General features: G+C 46.3%; 2 protein-coding genes and 1 long non-coding RNA gene across 4 annotated transcripts; 2 read left to right on the top strand and 1 right to left on the bottom strand.

Moving 5' to 3' along the window:
* Positions 1–254: 254 nt before the first annotated feature.
* On the top strand, positions 255–13,520 carry LOC120822417 (transmembrane protein 151A). Its single transcript, XM_040182099.2, has 6 exons — positions 255–539; positions 7,545–7,892; positions 8,647–8,781; positions 9,085–9,224; positions 9,306–9,345; positions 9,524–13,520. The coding sequence occupies exons 1-6, from the start codon at positions 471–473 to the stop codon at positions 10,763–10,765; spliced, it is 1,974 nt and encodes a 657-aa protein (XP_040038033.2). The 5' UTR covers positions 255–470; the 3' UTR covers positions 10,766–13,520.
* A 4,851-nt stretch (positions 13,521–18,371) lies between these two features.
* LOC120812755 (uncharacterized) lies at positions 18,372–20,730 on the top strand. Of its 2 annotated transcripts, XM_040168940.2 has the most exons (6): positions 18,372–18,839; positions 18,956–19,089; positions 19,353–19,500; positions 19,591–19,839; positions 19,949–20,219; positions 20,526–20,730. In XM_040168940.2, the coding sequence occupies exons 1-6, from the start codon at positions 18,454–18,456 to the stop codon at positions 20,721–20,723; spliced, it is 1,386 nt and encodes a 461-aa protein (XP_040024874.2). In that variant the 5' UTR covers positions 18,372–18,453; the 3' UTR covers positions 20,724–20,730. The 2 variants fall into 2 exon arrangements, 1 of the variants encoding a protein (XP_040024874.2); XR_013468290.1 differs by lacking the exon at positions 19,353–19,500 and having other exon boundaries at positions 18,376–18,839.
* LOC120812754 (uncharacterized) lies at positions 20,724–21,979 on the bottom strand. Its single transcript, XR_013468291.1, has 3 exons — positions 21,832–21,979; positions 21,458–21,598; positions 20,724–21,301 (listed from the first exon to the last, which is right to left on the bottom strand). It is a non-coding gene; the product is annotated as an uncharacterized LOC120812754 (long non-coding RNA).
* Between the last annotated feature and the right edge of the window lie 1,588 nt (positions 21,980–23,567).

Below are 23,567 nucleotides of genomic sequence, written 5' to 3' on the forward strand. Positions count from 1 at the left end.
ACGCGCCGCACTCGTGCATGTACGCGTGTTCGTAGATGAGCACCACGGGAGGCGGCGGCAGCGGGAAAGGGGAAAAAAAACATCCCGGTCCGGACGGGGAGTGCGACGGGCTTCGACTTCGGATGCTTAGTCACGTTTTCGCCGTGACCGGAGAGGCGAAGGATGGCGCGTGCGGAGGAGCAACACTGAGCGGGTCGGCGGGAGGAGATCGGGGACAGGAGGAGCTGAGGGGAGGCGGGGGAGGAGGAGGAGGAGGAGGAGGAGGAGGAGGGGGGTAACGTTAAATCTGGATTAGACGATGCTCCTTTGCTGCAGGCCCCGCCATCGTGAAACTGGATCCCGGATTGCGGCGGATGGGGTGACGGAGCTCGCTGCTCCGCCGCGGAGGTCCCTGCCTTCGGACGCCACCGGGGCGGGAGCCGCCTGCGCCCGCTTCTGAGGAAGGGAAGGAGCGCCAAGAGGGGGAGAAAATGCAGACGGAGGAGGAGACGGCCACCGCACAAGAGCCCATTTTGGAGGAAGGGTCAGGACGAGAGCAGGTAAGGACGTTCGCTATTTGTTGTTTTTCTTCCCGCCTCCTTCGCCCAGTTGGGTTAAAGTTGCGCATATTTTACCCTCACAATCACTACCTTTTTATGTCTTTATTTTACGCCAGGGAGTAGTTCCCAAACAACCCTTGACTTATCCCTCATTGACAAACACACACGTCCGCTGTCACGTTGTTCTCCGTTAAGTCCTTGATGCTTCGCAGAGAGCAAGGACACCGTGCAGGACGGTGTCCTCTCGTGTGAATGGAGACCAACCAGCTGAAACCACCGGCTTGGTATTCTAGAGGATGCTCGTTTACCACCTGACACTGAACTACAGTAGAGGGTGACATCACGGTTTACACACACACCTTTCTGACCCAATGGGAACAAAATAACCCCGCAGTGCATTGCAGCCCATCTGTTTTCACCTCAACAGGGATTCAGTATTTATAATAGTAGGATATACCAACTCAACAGTGGCTTTTCCTGGTATTATCCTATCAAAACACCCCCCCCCCCCCTCCCTCAACAGGGCATCATCTCCTTCCTCACACATGCAGGGAAATGGCATCTCGTTCAAATATTCATGCATGCAGTGTGACGCCGTGTATCCGTCTCGGAGGCGTCTCTCAGGTCCACCGGCACCGTGCTCCGCTCACGCACGCCGGAGCAGATGACCTCTCCTGCTCAGCAATTCGCCACCTCCTCTACTACTACTCCCAATATGCAGCATCATGTATTCCATCACGTCACCTTTTAGAATGGGAAGAGCAAGATGAAGTTGCAGAGTTGTGTGTGTGTGTGTGTGTGTGTGTGTGCATGCGGTCTAACGGTATAATAGTGGCGCTATACTGCAAAGAGGAAAGGACGATGTCTACCAGGGGAGTTAATTAAGTTATTTTTAAGCAGCATTGTGTGTGTGTGTGTGTGTGTGTGTGTCACTCGAGGTGCCAGTTCTGTTGGCTTGGGACTCGGCCACACATACTCATCCTCCCAATGTGAGATTTAGATCCCAAACCGTGTTTTCATTGTTGTTTTATCGGACAATTTATATTTCCCTCGTTTGTTAAGAAATTGTGTCAGTAAGTGGTGAGAAATAAATGTATCCATCGCAGTTTCCTTGAGTTGCATGAAGCAGCAAAGCCTCTTAATTGCAAATGTGGACTCGGTGAAACATTTAATTCTGACAGCCATTAATTCTCTGTCCATTGAGTTGATTTGTTTTATTTTATTTTTATCTCTAATGCGTTTCAACTATCTTGCTCCAATGGCATGAAACTCATTTCTTTTTTTTTCTCTCTATAGTCCAAAAATATTTTCCTTAGAACATATAACAGAAGCCTAACCAGAAGCTGCCGATAAAACCTCCATAATTAAGCCTTTGGCAGTAAGTTACCGGTAATTTCAAGATGTAGTAGAGTTTGTAACCCTGTTAACTGATGCCTTCCACTTCATCCCGCCACTCTAGTCTCCCTCCCATTCCTGCAGTGCAGACGGTGCACTGTAACGCGATGAGTTCAGTCATCTGTTCTCTGCCTCCATTAATCTCTCTCTCTCATCCGGCCCTCTTGGTCTCCTTCCTGTTTTAGATTTGCTCGTCGTGGAGTAAACGGCTTCCTCGCCTCTCTGTCTGTTTGGCTCTGCCTCCCACAAACACTCATGTCTCACTTTTTAGTCACAACCATTGTGCGCGTATACCTACTCAAGCATCATCGCACGTGAAGTAGAGCCCATTGATTACTATCAAAACGATAGTTTGGATTCATACCTGCAGGAGCAGAGAGGTCTGTCGCGTAAAACCAAGCGGTGCAAATTTCAACAAATGGCAATGCGGTATTCCATAGCAAACTGTGCACAGGCAGAGGGAAGAAAGAAACATCCATCATCGATGTGAAGCCTGAAAAACAGAACAAGATCAAAATTGGATTAAGAAGGACAAACATCCTGTGTTGGAAGAGGAAATAATTACATCCAAACCTCAATCTGACGGGAATGTATTGCAACTATACACTTTATAACCTTGTAACAAACCGTTATTATACAAATATTATAAACACAAATGACCTAAAAACAATCCCAAAAAGCTAGATGTCCAAAACGCTGCCTGAACATACTGGCCAAAAAATGGACAACCATTGACAGAAAAGGCCCATTTTTGAATGAGCATCCTATTAATAAAGAACGGTGCAAACCCTGAATGAAGGAATGCACACACACACACAGAAACTCTTCATGGGGGACGGCTGTCCCCGCATGGCGACAGGCGTCAATAAAAAATAAATGATAACCGTACATAAAAGCCGCACTGGCGTCCAACGCGATGCCGATGGACGACCCGCCATGAGGCTGCGGGTCACTAACGGAGAATCTGTGCGGTAAATAAGAATCAAATGAGTTATGTAACCCACTGGTTTCCTGAGGGGAAAGTGTTGAATGGCTGCTCGAGGCACAAACACCTGATCCCGAGTGAACACTAAACCAAGTTTACGGCTGTAAATCCCTGCTGACTAGTTACGCAAAGATAATCAAATGTAATTACCCAACAGATGATAGTTTATTTTCTGGTAATTCTTAAATATCTTCTATTTTTCATTGGTATCCCCCTGTTTTTGTAAATGAAATACACCTACCGGAGACCTTTTTGCTGTACAATGTCAAAGCTGTGGGCCTCATTCACTATTATCTTCTAAGCGTTATCCAACGTCGTATATCTAAGTTGGGGACCGTTGTTCTGTGGACCTCTTTATAATTTATTCCACTTGGCTGACTGCTGCATTAAATATTTCATTGAGATGACCCACATATCACACATGCCGGTAATTGATGTTTGTGGATAATTAGTCTGAAGTGAACACACTCCAAAACAAATCACAATGACATTTTTAGCATAGTGAGAGTGTAATGACTTGTTTTCCATACACACACAGAGTGATAACATCATCGGTTGTAGACTCCCGACTTCCTAAATTGAGTGTTGAAATGACAAAGCATTTTTATCGGTGTTCTTCAGGCCTCCAGAGCACAGTTTCCTCTCCTCACTTCATCTGCCACCCACATGGAAGGGTTGCTAATTATAGCTGCCCCCGTCACACCTAACCAGCTGAATCAGTGCGAGCAGAGACACAGGGAGGGGGAGGAATACACACCGTAATACCTTTTTTTAAAACATGTCTTGTTTCAGTTTTATCAGAAAATAGCAGCGCAACGGATCATAAAGCCCACAGACCGGACCAGCACAAAAAGAGAGAGGTCCCTTATCACGTTGTCGTTTGACGCCGATACTCATTTCCTAATGGCGGATGATCCGTATCGGCGAATACAGATCGCTCCGTAGCAGCTGGTCGACGAGGCTCCAGATTTATTTTTTGTCAATACACCAAAAAAAAAAAACCCCGGATGGCCTGAAAGATTATCTTAACACTGTAGACCGAACGCCGCCTGAGCCTTTTTCTTTCATCTAAGCGCTTCGAGTGAAACGCCGAGAGAAGTAACCGGTAACCAAACACGTGGCGTGGAGTTGTTCAGCGGCAGCGCCGCATTACAGCGAAGGGCTACGAGACCAGATTATAGAACAATGATTGAATTCAGAGACATTTACTGGGCGAAGCTCGTCCTGTAAATCACCGAGCTCTCTCCATTGCAGTTTCAATCGAGGCAGCAAATGACTGCAGCGAGCACGGAAAGTGCTTCTCAGAAAGCAAAGGTCCAAACAACCCAACCCAGTGGTCGCGGGTCCTCTTCTTCAGATGGCTTCGTCGCTGACTGTGGATGCTAAATCATGCATGCATGTTGTCAGTGAAGAATTTGTCACGTTAAATGCCGCCGTGTCTCCGCCCACTTCGCAAAGAGCTTCGCGAGAAGGTCGGGGCGAACTTCAAGGATGAAAAAATGGAAGCCGACGAGGCTCTATGGATTTCTGTTCATAATGATTCCAGGGAGAGTGAGCTTTCCCTTTGATCTGCTGCGGCGCGGCAGAAGAGCTGAGGAGCCGAAACACCCGATTCATCGTGACACGGGCAAAAAGCTGCAGGGTTCTGCACCGGGAGGCGTCGAGTTCCCCTCGGGAGGAACTTATCCGGCCACACGAGCGCCGGACGCTACCGCGTGACCTTGACCAGAGACAGTGCCCAAGACGGAGAGGCATTTGAAGGGACGTCCGTCCGGCCTTTCCTCGTGAGCGGGACGTCCCGAGAACGCTGCGAGGAACTCCTTTCAACTGCTCGGTCTCAAGATCGAACTGGCGCGATTTTAGGGAGCAAAGGTCACGACCATTGCGCGTCCGTCAGACCTCGGGAACACATTGGAGACGCCTTTTAAAATGTGTCCCGAACGTTCACCTGGACGTTCCTCTCCCACACCTCACATCTCGCCCGCCGGGCCTTCCCGCAGTAAAGAATAATTCTGTCCTCTTGCTGTCCAACGAGTGGCTGGGCGTGACGTATACAGGTTGTATGTTTAGCATAGTTTTACGTGTAAAGGACATGGAGGGGGGTTGTATGTTGGTCATTTATGGGATCGACATTCAGTCCCTGGTACAAAATGTCTCGGCCTGCTGTTTACTTTGGTTCTGCTGTATGTGTGCGTTGTTATTGGGTGTGAAACTTGTTACCCCTCATTGCTCCCCAGGCAAAAATGTAAAAAATTCCATGGGTTGAAAAAGCAATGTAAGTGGCTTTGGATAAAAGCGTCAGCTAAATGACCTGTAATGTGAAAATGTAATATTACACCTATTGGGGTCATACCAACCCACACATTATTTGGAGTAGACGATGGGCCAAGTACACATATAAAAAACTATTAACCTGGACTTGACTACTCTCTTAGAGAGAGAGAGAGAGTGCATACAGGAATAATCTGACTAGTCTACGTGCTGCCTTTCCTCTCGCTGAGTACGCTCCCGTTGTTTTTTTTTATTTTTTATTTTTGCTAGAAAATCTAGCTCTCTTCTTTTAGCAACATTTACGCAAAATATAAAGTAAGGAATAGGGGAGAAACAAAATGAGACGGATAAACTTTGGAGCGGTGCCGTCTGTCACTGCGGCCTTCTCTTTAGCCTCCCACCTCCAGGAGACGTTTGTGACCTTTTCGCTGTGTCTCTCACGCCGCTGACACCCTCTTTCTCTCTGCGCTCCTCTTTCCTCCCAATCGATCCACTCAGAGACCGACTCTCAGAGAGGATGTAGCGGGGGAGACCTGAGGAGGAGGACGAAAGACAAGGAGCCGGTGAGGTTGGGATGGAAGACTGAACGCTGAGGAAAGATTCGGGCAAGGATAAATAAGATTACGCAAGGGAAGGAGATAAAGCTGGGGGGGTCTGGGAGGAGGGGGGCTCCCTTCACGCTGCCTTTCACTGCTTGCCCTTGAGGTACAGTGGGGGAAAACTATGTGTCGCAGCCAAATATGCTACAGCAAATTACAGCTGCATTGGTGGGATGAGGTGGAGACGGGGGGGGGGGGTACGTGCTGACAGGACAGGCATACTTGGCCCGACAGGAGAAAAGGACACTGGTGTCATCCCATCTTTTTTTTGTCATCTGCTTTGTTGCTCCTCTTCCTAGTCGCATTCAGCGACGACACGGAGAGAACAGCTGCAAGTACGGACACCGTCAAAAGCGATGAAGCGCACATACAAAGATACATCGTGTCTTCTGCTCGTATGATACACAACATACATAAAACACAAGCTTTTTTTGTCTTTTGGCTCAGCCCCTTGATGCTCTCCCTCCCTCATTCTCACGCACGCACACACACACACACACACGGACCGAAGCAGCCGTGTTGGAGTGGAGTCGGTTAGCTGGAGAAGAGTCTGGAAGTATCGTTCCTATCTAAATTATTCACACACCCTCCGCTGGCCGCATCTCAATGCTGAGAATGTGCGTGATTGCGTGTGCGCCGCAGAGAGAAGAAGAGGGGCACATTAGACCGTCTCCCCGCCCGTGTGTCTGATACCTGTGTGAATGTTTGAGTGCACTGTAACATGATGTGATCACGGCGCAAATGAGGCTGTGTCAAAGTGTGCACTTAGAGGGAGGCATCGAGTGTGTGTGTGTGTGTGTGTGTGTGTGTGTGTGTGTGTGTGTAATATGCAGCACTTATCCTTTGATGTGTGAGCATTAATGCACTCGTTAGTTCAAGAGAACTTAGCTTACTCACTGAAATACATCACTGTTTACCAAACGGGAAGATTATGATTATTAAAAACTCACTGGGAGACGGGGGGGGGGGGGTTGACAAACATTCTATTACCACCGTAGCTGTAATCGATTTCACCTGTCAGACGTTATTAAATTTGAACACTGTGAAGCAAACTGCATTTATTAATGTCTTCACCTTCAGCGTGAGAATGTAGAAATGCCTCAAATCTGGTGGCAAAAGCCCAGACTGGATGCTCAGATCTCTCTCTCAGCTTTAGGATACAACCCAATTAGTAAGAAGTGACTATACATTGCATTTAAAAATGGAGCTTAAGACAAAACAATAATTGGACGTTGGATTTAGCCCGACACATAAAATAAAGACTAACTGATTAGAGTTGTTGCTATCGCACTTAATAGAGTCCGCTGCCACGCTCGCTGCTCTGAGGTTGTACCTTTGCGATATCTCCACGTCACCATGCGCATGCTAATGTGCTCATAATGACAATGTTACCATGATCGTATTATGCAGGTTCACCGCCTTAGCGCATAGTTAGCCAATCAGTGAGCAGTTGGACGATGGGACTGTCCATTAGCTTTGCAGGGTATTCATTGTGAAACCAAATTACCAAATATATATTTTGATTCCAAGTCATCGGGACGTCATCCTGAGAGGCATGTGGTCGTCTGTACCAAATGTCATGTTCAGACATTTCAATAAAAGCCAACGCTTCAGGCAGAATCACCACAACAAAATACCAGGGGGGTGATCTTCCAGCCATCCACCCAACAGTGTACATTTATGAATGGCTTTCCTCAGCGTGCGGGTCGGTAGCATCCTAACCTCCATTCCTTCCTCCTCTGTCTGTTTCCACAGCAACGGCCGGTCCAGCAGTCTCTGGCCTCCTCCCTGTGTCGGGAGTCCCATTGGAAGTGCCTCCTCCTGACCCTCCTCATGTACGGCTGCTTCGCCACGCTCGCCTGGTGCGCTCTCTGTCGCGTACCCGTCCTCGGCTCCTCCTCCTCCTCCTCCGTGCCTCTCGGCGCCGCCGCCGACGCCACCTCAGCGGCCTACTACAACGACATCCTGCACCTGGAGAGCCCGTGCTCCAGCGGCTACGTCTACATCCCCCTGGCCTTCCTGGCGATGCTGTACGTGGTGTACCTGGTGGAGTGCTGGCACTGCTTCTCCAAGACGGCAATGTTGGCACATGCTGAATTCCAGGTGAAAACCGCGTTGTGTTGCAAAGGAGGGGGGGGGGGGGTCTGGCATCGTGAAAGAATGCCTTCGTCCAACAGACTGTGGAGTCTGCTGCTGCCAGCAGGAGTCTGGAAATAGCTCCGTGACCTTGAGCTAAACAGGAGAATCTGGTTACTCATGGAAACTCGTTCAGAATGACGGAGTCAGCAAAATGCTTTTAAATGTAGCGGTTCAGTGAATGAAATGATTGTGATGCATTAAATCTGCACAGCAACTGTTGCAGACACAAAATGTTTCCCGCAGTTTAATCAGATATTTTTTGCTTTTCAACTTTCCTGAAATAACACTTTAACACTGGTTTAGAAATGAGCTGACCTGCAGGCATCCGTCTGTTCTTGGCTGCTGTGTTTGTTATCAGGAAGTCCAGGGGCGCATTGCTCCAAATGCACAGTGGTTACTTTTTGTCTTTGCTATGGGCCACTGCCAAAAACCAAATATGTGAGTTTGACGTTAGTCCAGACTGTCGGGGGCACATATGTGAAACAAACGCTGGCAGGGTCTGACTTGCACCAGATTGCTCACACTTAACTACGCTGTTTGCAAACAATAGGAACAACAACAGGATTGTTCTGCTTGTACCACTATTTGCCAGAACTCAAGCAATGTTGCATCTTTATATTGTAACTGGGTTTTTTTAAAGGTCTTTACAGAAATGACCAGAGAATTAAATTTCTATCCGAAAATTGTGTTTTATCGTTCCTTTCGTTCTTTGACACAGGAAGTGTACGAGCGTGTGCAGAGGCTTCAGCAGGCCACGCCCTGCATTTGGTGGAAGGCCATCAGCTATCACTACGTGAGGAGGACCAGACAAGTGACGAGATACCGCAACGGAGACGCATACACCACCACACAGGTGGGGGCGACTGTCCTCGACGGACACGCAGATACACTCTCTGTCACGTTTAGCCGTTTCCCTTGTTGTCCCGTTGTCCCTTCCCGTGTTGTTCCTAGTTCCACTGCAAAATGCCTTTAAAATAATAATAATATCTTCACTTCTAATATCGAAGGGCTGTGCACAGTAAGACAACTATCGTTCCATGAAGTTACCATGCTTTATTTATGACGAAGCAGTTCTTTCTTTCTCTCACGTCCCGTCTGCTCTCCTCCCTCCTCTCCCATTTCCCCTCCGCCGCCCTGCTCCGTCTTTCCTCCCCAGGTCTACCACGAGCGGGTGAACACCCACGCCTCCAGTTCGGAGTTTGACTACGGTCGCTACGGCGTCAAAGACGTGTCGAAGGAGCTGCTGGACCTGAAACGGCACCCTGCCGTTCGCCTCCGTTTCACCAAGTGTTTCAGGTTAGACTCCGCCCACTAACCACCACCGGTCAAAAGACGGACGGCGTGTTCGTAACATTTTTCATTTTTGTCACTCTTTAGCTTCTCAAGTGCACGCGCGGAAGCTGCTTACCTCACCCAGGTAAGATGTGATAGAACTGAAAGGGGCCGTGTTATTTTCTTCTATCAGTTGAATCAATATAACCGTTTATCTATGAACAGGAAGAAATGAGGACAGGTGCCAAACCTGGACCAAGTGTCCAGATTACAAGCTGTTATCTGCTAATTTATTGTTTTAATCGTCTTCTTGTTATTCCAAGCGAGCGCGCTTCTTCGGGGAGAACGAGGGACTCGACGACTACATGGAGGCCAGGGAGGGGATGCACCTGAAGAACGTGGACTTCCGTGAACACATCCTGGCGTTCCCGGACCCCGCTCACCAGCCCTGGTTCTCCCGCCACAGGGTGTTCTGGCTGGCTTCTGCCTTCCTCCTGTCGTGGCCGCTGCGGGTGGTCTCGGAACACCGCACGGCGTACGTACACTACCACGTGGAGAAGCTGTTCGGGGAGGACGAGGACGGCGGCGGCGGCGGAGGAGGAGGAGGAGGAGGGGGAGGAGGAGGGCCAGGTGGCGGGGTCAGGGGGGAAGGCGTTGAGCGAGGGACTGAGAATGGAACCCACCCAGGACTGGGCCTGAGCGGGACCAGTTACAGGGCCATCTCCCGGGTCAACACGGTGGACATGACCGAGCTGGAGTGGCACATTCGCTGCAACCAGCAGATGGTCCCGAGCTACTCCGAGGCCCTCCTCATGGACCTGGACGTGAGTGGGGGCACGAACCCCACCGCCTCCACGCCCATCTCCGGGCCGACAAGCTCCACCCCCAGCCAGGGGAACAACCCGCCCCCTCTCGCCCTGCCCGTTGTGTTCAACTCGGCGTACCTCCTCCAGAGCTGCCCCCGATGCCGGAGGACCACGTCGAGCTCCAGTCTTCCCTCCAGGCTACGGGCCCCCATGGGAACCACGGCCCTCCTGAACGCTACCGTGGCAGGAATCAGGGCAGCGGGACAGGGAGGGGGGGCCATCGGGGGAAGGCTGGTGCTCAGTCGCAGTGGCTTCTCTCTCGGTAGACTTGGAGGAGGGCGCCAGAACAGCCTGTTTCATTCAAGAAGCATGGCAGGGGGGCTGGGAGGGAGTAGGGAAGATGGAGGTGCCGGGGGAGGAGGAGGGGGCGGTGGCGGAGGAGGATTTCTCGGTTTGGGCTCGAGACAGGACAACGAGGAGACAAGGGGAGTGCTCGAGGGAGAAGGCGATGATGATGAAGAAGAGGAGGAGCAGCAGCAGCAGCAGCAGCAGGAGGAGGAGGAGGTAAGGAGACGGGAACAGGGAAGAGGAGGCCGAGAGAGGGATGAAGAAGCAGAGCAAGGCGGCGGAGGGGGCGGCGAGGTGAGGGAGGCCGACGGCGCAGGGAGGGAGCGTCCGCCGTCTTACCAAGACGCGTTCTTCTTCCCCGTCCTCATCATACACGGAGAGGAGAGCTGCCACGCCGGAGACGACATGTGACGAGATCAGCGGCGCCGGGATGAAACGGGAGAGCGAATGAGATGAGAGGAGATTCAGGTTGAAAGGGAAGCAGTTGCTCGACGGCCCAACCAGCCGCGGGAAGAAGAAAAGGGAGTCAGTCAGGGGAAAAGGCACAAAAAGAGCTCTGAGGACGGGAGTGAATACTGTCAAAAAGCCCCAACGAACAGATCCGAGTCCATAAAAATCCTCAAAACTAGACGTCGGTACACAGAGACAGTGAGAAAGACAAAGGGGACCGATCGGATGCTGAGGAGGAACGGAGATGGAGACACCGGGAATGTCTATTTCCAGATTTATCTATGCAAGAGCAGGAGCGAGCGAGCGAGCAGTAACAAGTCTAAAGATAGCAGACTGGGGAGCAGTGGAGAGTCCAAACAAGCGGAGTGGTAGTGTTTTTGGGTTTTTTTTTAGAAAGAAACCGAGTTGGAAGCAGAGGATGCTGGTTTTTCAGCTCTGGTTTTGACAAAAATCTAAATTGAGGACAAAAAATATGACACGTTAAAAAGACAAAGGGAGAGTTTCCCGATTTTACAGATCGGATCACAAAGGGTTCCAAAAGGCAATGAAGGGAAGTAGAGCAATGCACACAAAGACGTGCTTTTGGCAAGGTGAATGTCAAACACAGACAAAGTCCAAGAATATCGGAGCACAGCACAGAAACACAAAACAGACCATGACGCACCGGAATAAACTCCATTCGACCGATAATTTATGTAGAAAACAAAACAGTTGATAAAATGATGAACTCAAGAGGAGGAGACGACGACCATAAGACTGTGAGCAGTAACCCTGACCCTGAATCTAATCAGGCAAGAAACATTTCAGATAGTTCCCCACAGGTCCCAGTGACGCGTGTTGTCTCACGGCGTCAAAGAGCCACCTTCCCGGCGTTTAACCAGCAACCGCGGCGGTGGAACCAAAAAGGGTATCCATTGATTTCCTTCCTTCCCCTCCATTCCCACCATTAGCTTCCACACCACTCTCTTCATCCATTACTGGTACGGGGTTGATAGAAAAAAAGGCTCAGATGAAGGCTTCCTCTTCCTCTCTGCTCCCGCCCCCCCCCTCCTCCATTTGCTCACCTCTTCTGTTCTTCTCCCCCCTCTCTCACGTCCCTCTACCCGGAGCACAGGTGTAATTCTGAGCGGCACCTCGTTTTATTATTTTCAAAGCGCTACTCGTTGGACTCAACATCTTTGCAACGTGCACTTTGTGTGTTTAGAAGTGGGAGGGGGGTGGAACAGAAATAGATTGTCGGCATCCCTCGTTAACTTCTCCCTCTTTTCTCCCACTCCTCCCCTTTTCCTTTCATATGTATTTTTTTTAAGTGGCGGTTATGCGATACGCCTCTCTCTGCTCCTCGGATCCGATTTCACCTCCGCTCATTCCCCGAAGCTCATCTCCTCTGGCCGGAGGTTTCTCCTCCAGGGCCACGTTGTGTTAATCCCATATAAAGTGTGTTTTATGACCACCTCGCTATGCCGAATGTTGTCAGAGACACCGAGTGAAAGAGACCGTGAATCCGATTAGACGCGTAGACGTGACATAATTTCGTGGCTAATTTCCTCCAGTTATGCCCGTGTAGTTGTGCTCTAGTTGTAAACGTTTGTACCCAAAGATAGGCTTGCACAATGCAAAGAAAAAAAAGTATCAATAAACTATATATATCACAATACTGGATGTGTTTAGGCATGAAATAAAACCACCTCTATCTCATTTACGTCCATAATGTGGGACTGCATGGGAAGTTGAGCTACCCTCCTAATGGAAAAAAGCAAAACCACACACACACGCACACGCAAGATAAATCAGTGTCCGTGTGGCAAAAATGATCAGACAGCCTAAATGTAGATTTAAACACATGTAGAGGCCAGAGTCCTCGGGGGATGTTTTTGGTGGAGGGTGAGACATCGACGACTCAAGCGTCAGTGCGTATTTATATTTCACGAAGCACAGTTAACAGCAGGCGGCCGTCTACTCCGGGCCTCCTCCCTCCTCCTCCATCTCCATCCGCTCCGCCCCGGACACCACACCGGGGGGAAAAAAGCACACTCACCGAATGTGGTCGGAGGGAAATGTCTCTCCCGCGAAGAGCATCCTTAAAAGCAAAGGACGGAGAGGAGATCCACATGTTGACGAAGGAACACACAGATGTGGATAATGGAACGACGTCATCCAGCCCGGATTCAGCCAGGGGGGGCGGCGGGGGGGTTTGGTGCACGGGACACACGTGCACACACACGCACAGACTCATGGATCGTGACTATCTTTGGGCGACCAGCTTAAGGAAGTGTTTAATAGAAGGAAGCTGACGGAGGAGATAAAAGCAACAAGGACAAGTGTTTCTATGCGACGGGGGAACTGGATCCGGCAAAGAAAAGGGAAGAAAATGTGACATTGAAAAGACAATTATTTTTTACAGCTATTTGTCATTATCTCAGACTCGTGGATAAAGTTGTCTCCGTTGACGTCTCCTTCACAAAACGAAGCACCGGCCACAGTTCATTCGGTCGTGCCGCTTTCACACATTTTTAATCGCTGTTTGTTTGTATTGTATCTTCTTTTGTATGTTCTTTCTTTGCTCTTATCGCCAGTCTGCAGCTCGGATTTGAACTCACGTGTAGTGAGCTCCAATTTGAAATGTGATTGCTTTTACATGTCTGAACTTCAATTTGTTATTTGCTACTTTTACATCATCTGCATACTTGAGTAAACACTATTTCAGTTTGTTTAAGTAACGTCTAAAATTCAAATGGTTTTGTAAGCTTGAAAAATGTGATGAACCCAGTTTGACTTATTAGTTTATTATTATTATTTATTTATTTCAAGCAGAGGCTAATCTTGCTCATATGTGACGTCAATAGATATTTAACACTGTGTTTTATTATCTCGGAGTGTGTCAAAGGTGTGTCCTCAGCCGCCAAGGGAACTTTGTGCCCATGATGTCTTACACAAACACTCATGCGCGCTTGCATGCTCAGCCATTATAACAGTTTATATTAGACTAGACATTAATCCAATGCCCATAGTAGCCCCTAGCATACAGTCTTAACACACGCACACACACACACACTGAAAGCATGGAGCATTCCTGTTACGTTGCCTTTGTGTCCGACATTGCCAACTTTTCTGCTCAGGATTTCAGTTTTGCGCTGCATTCCTGTCAACACAAGCTGTCTTTCACACATAACGTCAATCATGCCAAAGCTATAAAAAAAAAAAAAAATGCCTGAGCTTACACACATGCACATAGACGACGGGAGCTGGGACAAGTGGTCCGTACTACGATCATGTGATCTGTGTGCTGGAGGAGGAGGGGGATTAAAACAGTGCCGCAAAAGCAGTGCTAAACAGTGCTGCTAAACAGTGAAGGAAACCGGCCCGTTCCACATCTGCACACAGCCGGTCGGCGATGACATCACCGACGGAGGCCTGGGCCGAGGTGCTGCAGACCCCCCAGCGAGCCGTGCGGTTCTATGTGATTGTGCATCTGTCGTCACTGATCAAGATGATTTCCCTTTGACTGTGACTGAATGTCTTTGCAAAGCAATATTCGCCCTTTACTCCTGCTTGGTGGCCGCACTTGTAGATGTTGCTGAGCAGCTTTCCGATCTTATAACCACGAGCAACGGGAGCTTCTGACGTTAAAATGGCAGCACTGTTTGATAGAGACTCATTATCCGGCTGTGTGACCCGAACCGCAAATTGATAAAGAAAACGGCGTTTGGTTTGTGATCAACATTTGCTATTTTGAGAGAGAAAAAAAGGCCACTCTAAAATACCCATCTGTCCTATTGTGCCCGCAGGCAGCTTCTATGTCTTTATTGAACACGTAGCTCTGCTCTCGTTTCCCACATTTGTATCGACATCATCACCTGACTATCTTATAAAATGCTTATAGCAATTACGACCGATGTATTGTTGTCAATACTGTTACTGTTTTCATACCGAGTTTGTCAACACTGTAAAAAAAAAAAACGTGGTTTAGTGTCTGTTTGACGTGAAATCACGTGGTTTTCCTGCCGTGTTTTTCCAGTTTGGGATGCTCAGATAAGATCCGATATCAGGTAGCAAAGGCTGAGAATTGCATCTTCCTATACGGCGTCAGTAGGAGCTCTTCTGAGTCGAAGCCAATCCATTCGTGTCGGTATGATTTGCCCTTTCCGATGTTCACTGTCTGGGTCAGGACTGATTGGATGATTGAGCGTCACATTAGTGGTTAGTGTTCGGGATGCAACCAATCAATTAACACCTTAAATACGTGCCGTGTCACCTCCATTGTTGAGGATCTCCATTAGACAAATAATATATATTTTTTCAAAACCTACAGTCATGGTCAAACCCCTCCAGTGATTAATCACCTCACGCGGCGCTTCCGGAAGCTCCCCCCCCCCCCCTGCTAAATATTGAATGCCGCTGGATCACGTGTGAGCTGTTACCACGGTGTAGTTGTAATGTACATGCAGCCTCTATGGAGTTCAAACAATAATGTGCACACGCAACGCGGCGTTGTCTTACACTCGGAAGCGGGGCCTTCCGTTCCAGCAAAATGTCTGAGCTAATTCATGTGTAACTGGAAAACGACACTGTCAATATCACACCAGATTATAGCTGTTGTCGCTGGCCTATTTAAGACAGTGTAATTATTTCATTTGACGCTGAAGCTAATGGAGCTGGTGGCAATAACGCTGTCAACTGATGCGGTCCAGGTGATTTTGGTGAGAATGAATTAACAGACACAAATAAAGTCAATCTGCTTGGTATATCAGGGTTTGGTCTTGTGGGATTTTTGTTTTCAAACAGTGATGTCATTACTGTACTTAATATATACATATACAGAATACTATTTTGCATTTCTCTTCAGCTCTTGGTTTCCATTCCATGTGTGTGACATATTTGTTTCCAGAGGGAGCAGGTGGTTTGCTAATATATATATATATATATATATATATATATATATATATATATATATATATATATACATATATATATATTTATGAAAGACTGTTACAAATGTGGTCATAACAAGCTTATATATGCTTATAGAACAATGCCTTTTTATCATTGCAGATATGGTTTATGACTGTATGAAAAATAAGTTCAGCGATGGGAAACGGTATCAACAAGTAATAATGCATTAAATACATCATGATCACTAGTTCACCCTGTAAATTACATAATCATGTAATTTTAGTAACAGTGCAGTGACCTTCCCATACTTTAGATTTGTTGATCTAATTTCTAATGTGACTTTAAATATTCCCATATTGTAGTGTGCCTTTACATTCTGCTTGTGTTTGTGTGGATTTCTCACATGCTGTCAACCAAGTACTGCACATCCAATATTCATGAAGCGTATTACATTGTGCCTTTCACAGGCTGTGCTATTTCAAAAAGGGATACATGTATTCACTTTGTGCAGTACATGATAGTTTACGGAGAACCTTTGGTGGCGTGAAACTGATTTGAGTTGCGTCGTGTCTCCTCACGCTTCTCTCTTTGTTCGCCCTCTTTGATGATCTCCATAGAATTGTGCGCAGGGCTCAGAGCAGCAATTCAGGGGGGAGAGGAGTTCAAAGCAGCATCTGTTTACCCCTCGCGTTGTACACCCCAGCTCTTGTTGCTACGCATTAGTGTTTGCATGCTTTAGGGATTGACAACAAAATAGTTGTGAAAAAGCGAACGTCGACTCGGATATATGCAAAATCAGATGTTAGAACATTTCGAGAAATCCCACGGGGCCGTTTAGAGACATTGTTGGACGATGAACCACCGATTGAAGTTAGGGGGTGAGCACTGAGAGTGATGCTCGTCACACGTGACAGGTCTTTGACTTTATATCCTCTGTAGGTCAAATGCTCTGCAGGGAGAGGTGTTTGCATTGCAGGCTGTTGGACACTAGAGGGCAGCAGAGCCTTCGCAATCGCTGCTGTTTCTGCGAGGTCCCTCCCTTCGGCCCCAAAAGAAGCGGGCCGGATTCGGATTGTCAAAAATGACCTCCTGACTGTCTATTCCTAAGCACTGTTCCTTGACCTCTGTGGTAAACGTCACGGGGTCAAGGAAAGATGGTTAGGAGAATTCATGAGGAGTTAGGAAAAGACAACCGCGGTGTCCACTTTCACTATGCTACGTAGTGGTGATGCTACGGGAGACGAGACTACCATTTCTCCAAAGATGGACTACAAAGAAGAACATCTTTGTGTGTTGGTACCGTGCTGAGTCATGCAGACGACATAAACCACCAGGTTCAAAGTATTTCTTTATTAAAGTAGCAACATAAATGAGTTATGCTAACGGTTACTCACATGATCTAACGCTGCGTTTCTCGTTCGTGATTGTTATTTCTCTGATACGTCACAATTGTGGGACGTAATTGTCTCTTTTCCTTTCGTAACGGATGGTCCAGTGGTTCCAATGCTAAAGGAGCTAAGTAAGGAAGCATTGAAGCTCCTTTCCTTAACCCTAGAGATTATTGTGGCGCCCATTTACAAGACTTCCGGGTGATTTCACTCAGTAAGGAACCTTCCAGAGCGAATTCGACAAATGCGAGTGCAGCCTTAGTGTGAGCTTTAAAGCCCCTCGACTTGTTGTGTATGCGCATAACAAGCACATTGGAGGTCTGTTTTTTTCTTTTTTTTCGGAGAAGTGTTTGTATGAAACTTCCACACGACATCACACCCTGAGCGGGGGCATCTCACGTCAAGGCATCTTGCATTTTGAAAGTTAGAAATGGAAAACATTTGCATATTCACAGATCCTGGAGTCATTTCTCAAAGAGGCAGGAGGATTAGATGCTTTAAGGATGTGTAAATCCATTGCATTTTGTGGTGCGGATCAGTCAAATCTAATCTTGAGTGAATGTCAAATATCCGACATTAGGATATCAAAGCAAAGACTTTTATGAGTCTTAATGTTTAGAGTGGTATTTTTATCAATGAATTTCACTTACCGGTACGTTGGGTTAAAAGCAGCAGTGAGGCTCTTCTTTAATATCGAGCGACTCACTTTGACATTCAAACCGTGTAATTAGAAACAACTTCGCACAAACTTTGAAGTGCGCATATCTTTGGAAACACCCTCTGCGCTACAACAGTCACATCTATCCATGATGTGATGGCGGTTGGACCATTGAGGGGTAACTTGTGGTTCCCTCTTGTAAAAAGTTGAATCACATGTATGTTGGAACAAGCGTTCAACGGTCTAGTTTGCAACCAGCTCCGTATGTAGATACCAACGCCTAATTTTAAGGTCACGCAAACTAATTTAGTATTTTTAAGTGATTATAAACTTAAGGAAACATACAATAATATATACATATATATTATGCTCCATTTCGCCAGTCATGTATGGAGGACTAAAAGTGCCACAATTAAATAAATAAATACACCATTAAATAATTACTTAAATGTGTCATTCATTAATTAAAATTGGAATTAAATAAATAAATGTGTCATTAAATGTGTCATTAATTAATTAAAATACCGATTCATTGTATGTAAAATGCATATATAACTATTTCACTATTTACATTTACATTTCATGATCCTGCGTTGCAGCGCTTCATGAATTACTTCAAACTGTCAAACTGACCCATCAAAGTCAGTGGGCGGGGCTAACGCGAATCTAGTCTGATCCATTGCTTTGGTCTGAAGTACCTGGATAGAAACATGGAGGATCTCCGTGAACTTTCCAGGGAGTTGGTGAGAGACATTTTAAACTTAGCAGGGGATGTAGAAGCAGGACCTGCTGAGTCCGAGCATGTAGCTAGTAAAGCAGAGGAACTTATTGAAGTTGTTGGAGTCATTTCCGCACTTTCTGACGAAGATATCGACCACAGAGTAATTACAAATCTAGAAGAAGTTGTCCACCGCTTCTCTGGTACCAGGGCGCATCAGGCCCAACACACACAGGGACCGGGGCGTTTGCCCTTTGAGATACCGAGTGCAGTTCTGGAGCATCAAGTTCTTTGTGGAGTTCCCGCAGTTCAAATCGCAGCGATGTTCGGAGTGTCAAAGAGGACCATCAGGAGGCGCATGCAACAACACAGTTTAAGGTATTTACACTAAATTCATGAGGTTTCTGTTTATGAATTGCTGCTCTCATACACTCTGAAAGAATATGGCGTTTAAGGTAACATTACTTGATGTTGTGTTTTTTTTGTTTCTACAGAAAAACAGATCTCTATTCAGCTGTGAATGATGAGGAGTTGGACCATATTGTAAGTGAAATTCACAGAAGTCATCCAAACACCGGCTACAAGCTAATGCGTGGTCACCTGAATGCAAGAGGTGTGCGTGTTCCAAGTGAGTATAATAATATGGGCATTATTTAAATGTATTTTTAATTCGGAGCTCTGCCCTTTTGAAAGGTGAAGGAAGCCCGCTTTTGGAAAGACGTCGCCTCTGAGATGTAGAATGTGTATAATAGAAGAGAAACACACATTTCAGGACAGCTGACTTCTATCATCAGGATAGACATGTCCTGTGATTTTTAGCCTCCTGTTTAATAGAGGTGGAACAATATCTGACAGTAATATTCTCAGCTGTCCGGATGTTCCTCCCTTCAGTCTCAAGACTGCAAGAGTCTTTACGCAGAGTAGATGCAGAGGGAGTCTACATGAGACGTCTGAGGCTGCGTGTATTAAGGCGACGCCAGTATTTTGTGCCTGGCCCAAACTCTTTGTGGCATATAGATGGCCACCATAAGCTCATCAGGTCAGTGATATTAGCAGATAAACAATTCATCGTTCTAGATGTTTCATTACAATTGTTTTCATTACAAATCTTTTCATGTGTTTGCAACAGGTGGAGATTTGTTGTCCACGGTGGGGTGGATGGATTCAGTCGTTTAGTGGTCTACCTGACTGTGGCTGGCAATAACAGAGCTCATACGGTCTTACAGAGCTTTATCGCCGCTGTTGAGCAGTATGGGCTGCCATCAAGGGTACGGTCTGATAAAGGGGGGGAGAATGCAGATGTAGCAGAATTCATGATCAGAAGCAGAGGTACCGACAGGAATTCACACATCACAGGCAGAAGTGTCCACAATCAGCGGTAAAGAAATATGTTTGGCAACTAGGCTCACACAACTAAAATACCAGTTGAATGTACTTTAGCATATGTCACATAAATTAACAATTTGACAATTTTATCCTAAACACAGAATAGAGAGGATGTGGAGAGATGTTTATGAACATGCCCTGGACCTCTTCTATCAGATCTTTACTTCATTGGAAGATCAGGGAACACTGAATCCAGACAATGAAGTCCATCTTTTCGCTCTGCACCGGATTTTCCTTCCACTGGTTCAGCAAAGCCTAGACTCTTTTCGAGATGCTTGGAACTTTTACGGTCTGAGAACTGAAAGGAATCAGTCACCACAGCAACTCTGGAGACGTTACAGAGAGCAAGGCCCTGAGGAGGATCCTACTGAGGTTAACAATCAACTTCAAACACGTTTCTAAAGTGTTTGCCCAAAAGGAATTATGGGAGGAAAAAATTGTGCTAAATGTGGTACTTTAAATGGAACATTTACTATATTGTCTTTAAAATCTCCCAAGCTTTTAAAGATCAACCTGTGAGCTGTAGTTTCTACAGTGCATACTACAGCTGTATTATTTCACAAAACTTTAATAACTAACAATTTCTCACTGACTTGGTGACCAAAAATAACAATCTTGTGTTAGGACATGTCAAACTATTTTTAAGTACAAGTTTGATTATGCTTGTCATCTTTTCAGATTCCTGAAGAGTATGGGATCGACTGGAACGGACCTCACAGCCTTCATGGAGGCACTGTGTCAGTCCCCGAGGTTCAGCTGGCCCGTGAGCTCTCAGATGAAGAGGTTGCAATTTTGTCAGCTCCAGGAGTTTCTGTTACTGATGCGCTTAGACTATATATAGAGACACTGGAAGTGTTATCAAGAATCTTAGACTGATGTCCGACACGTTTTTATTTTTTGTGTTAGAACAAGCAGTCAAAAACTGAAAGTTTGCTTTCCTTTAAAAAAAAATATATATACCGAATAAAAATAAAATAAAAAGTCAACTGCTGCAGTGTGTTAATCAGTTTTCAAAGACACTGAACTTGTGTCTGAAAATACTTAAACAAGCCCAAATCCAGTACTTTTTATAGCAGCGACAAGTGCTTTCTCAAAGTCCATGTAGATCTTGAAATGAGCTGGCAGCTTTAGTGTTTCAAAGCATGTGGAGGACGTAGGAAGGGTTCCCTCAGAAATCACCACTGTCAGTTCAGGAGGAAGCATCTCCCAGCCAACCCAGAATGTCAGCAGCTGGGCCAGGGTACCTGATGAAGCTAAAAGTCATACAATGGATTGAAGACATTTAGTTCAACTTTATTTGATCATATCTATCCATGAGACATAGAAGCATTTGTAAAGAGAAATGAGGTTTCAATGAACATCCTTAGAAAGCCAGTGATGCGGCAGGTGGTGTCCAAGTCAAAGTCTTCATCATCACTGTCCTCAACTGGCCATGTGATTTTTTCTAGGAGCATCTTAAAGAAAACAAATTGTAATTTTTAAAAGGGAGAACTTATTTTGGTGATGCAGATCACATTATTGGAAAATGGAAAAATAGCCAGCTCAGTCATGGAAAATAGACGTAAAATTCATTAAGTTAAGTCACAAATATAACTAAATTACTGACTTACCTGGGGTGTGAACTGCATTTCAGCTATTTTGGGGAAAAGAAGTGGGACAACATCTGGCCTAGATGTCAGCAGGGGCCATACCATCACATCTTTCAGTCCCTTTCTCAACTGTTTAATTTGGCGCATGGTCCTCCCAACGACCTAAGAGACAGACAGACCCATATTACAGCAGAAATCCTTAACCCAAATTTGACAAAAGTTGGCACAGTAGAACAAAATGTTAATAAAAGCACAATAAAGTGTCTTATAAAAACCCATTAAAACTCGAGTACTTAAACTCTTGTGTTAACATTAACAAGCCAGGGTTCAGAATACATTCTATAATTTCAACAAGTACAGCAATGAGTTCTGTCACTTAACCAGCAGGAACTCACTGCATGGAGTAGAAGTTTATTATGTAGCCATCTCCGATTTGTTTTGGTGACTGCCGGAAGATCCCAAGACATGGAAAGATCTGAAACTGTGTCTTTCTGTTCCGGTGTAAGTTCTTCATGTTCAAGCTAGAATAAGGACCATACCATTTATTATATCTGCCCAAGCAATATTTTTTTACATGGCAAATTATCTTTTAGCTCCGGGACTAATGTGGGCTAATTTAACCCACACGTGCGTCCCGAATCATTAATGAGTAGCACACCTGGCTAACATGAAATTACTTAGCTTACCTTGGACAGGTGTACGTGATTGAGCGGCCGGTATCTGCTGTGACTGAGCCGCCGGAGCCGTTGGACTTCTGCTCAGAGCTTCCTCAATCAAATTCGCTGCTTCTCTCAGCAGCTCCGGGCAACTTTCTGACATTTTGTCCTGCACCTCGCACGGCGTCTGCGTCCTTGGTCATTGGGGCTAGCAGGACCGCGTCATCTCCTTGATTTTTAGCCGTTGCAATGAAAGTTCTGTTTAACAGCGTATCCAAACCAACGTAGAGGTGAATAGCGCCACCCAGTGTATTGGAATGTGTTCAGTAGCTCTGCAGCGATCCATTATCTGGAATTGATTTGTCTTGACTTGATGCACAGGGTAACCAATCAGGCGTTATGTTCCGCCTACCAACTTTTGATGGGTCAGTTTGACAGTTTTAAGTAATTCATGAAGCGCTGCAACGCAGGATCATGAAATCCATCCATCCATCCATCCATTGTCAAACCGCTTATCCTGCACACAGGGTCGCGGGTCGCGGGGGGGTCGCGGGGGGGCTGGAGTCCATCCCAGCCAACTTCGGGCGATAGACAGGGTACACCCTGGATTGGTCGCCAGCCAATCGCAGGGCTACACAGAGACACACAACCATTCACACTCACATTCACACAACTACGGGCAATTTAAAGTCCCCAATTAACCTGATCCCCAGAGCATGTCTTTGGACTGTGGGAGGTCCAGACTGTGTCTTTGGACTGTGGAAGCCGGAGAACCCGGAGAGAACCCGGAGAGAACCCACGCAGACACGGGGAGAACATGCAGACTCCACACAGAAAGGCCACTGGGCGGAATCGAACCCGGGACCTTCTTGCTGTGAGGCAACGGTGCTAACCATCACGCCACCGTGCCGCCCTAGGATCATGAAATGTAAATGTAAATAGTGAAATAGTTATATATGCATTTTACATACAATGAATCGGTATTTTAATTAATTAATGACACATTTAATGACACATTTATTTATTTAATTCCAATTTTAATTAATGAATGACACATTTAAGTAATTATTTAATGGTGTATTTATTTATTTAATTGTGGCACTTTTAGTCCTCCATAGTCATGTACACTCTGTTCATTGAAGTGTGAGGTTTCTAGTTGGAAAGACTCTGGTCATGATGGCAGGATGATGGTTCCAATGTCTTTACCAGCTTTGACCACTTGAAGGCGCCGTTGCTCCGGGGTTCCTAGCGAGACCCCTCAGACTCGGTTGAAATCAAAACTTGGGCAAAAACAAGAAAATCATTCAAGTTGCACATCAAGGCTGCAGCTCTTGATTTCTCAGAAAGACCTAAAAGACAAAAAGGATTAAAAGACATTTGGAAAAGTTGATCTGTGTAAAGCTTACTTATAATTGGTAAAATGAAGCCGTATTTTAAAGGCTTGGATCCATAACGGTAGTCAGATATCGAAGGGC

Source organism: Gasterosteus aculeatus, chromosome 7, assembly GCF_964276395.1.
Source record: "Gasterosteus aculeatus chromosome 7, fGasAcu3.hap1.1, whole genome shotgun sequence".
Taxonomy (NCBI): domain Eukaryota; kingdom Metazoa; phylum Chordata; class Actinopteri; order Perciformes; family Gasterosteidae; genus Gasterosteus; species Gasterosteus aculeatus.

Coding starts and splice junctions, on each gene's coding strand:
- LOC120822417 (XM_040182099.2), top strand. CDS start 471: ATGCAGACGGAGGAGGAGACGGCCACCGCACAAGAGCCCATTTTGGAG. Junction 7,893..8,646: donor TGGCACATGCTGAATTCCAG/GTGAAAACCGCG, acceptor TCTTTGACACAG/GAAGTGTACGAGCGTGTGCA. Junction 9,346..9,523: donor AAGCTGCTTACCTCACCCAG/GTAAGATGTGAT, acceptor TGTTATTCCAAG/CGAGCGCGCTTCTTCGGGGA.
- LOC120812755 (XM_040168940.2), top strand. CDS start 18,454: ATGGAGGATCTCCGTGAACTTTCCAGGGAGTTGGTGAGAGACATTTTA. Junction 18,840..18,955: donor ATGCAACAACACAGTTTAAG/GTATTTACACTA, acceptor TTGTTTCTACAG/AAAAACAGATCTCTATTCAG. Junction 19,501..19,590: donor GGCCACCATAAGCTCATCAG/GTCAGTGATATT, acceptor TGTTTGCAACAG/GTGGAGATTTGTTGTCCACG.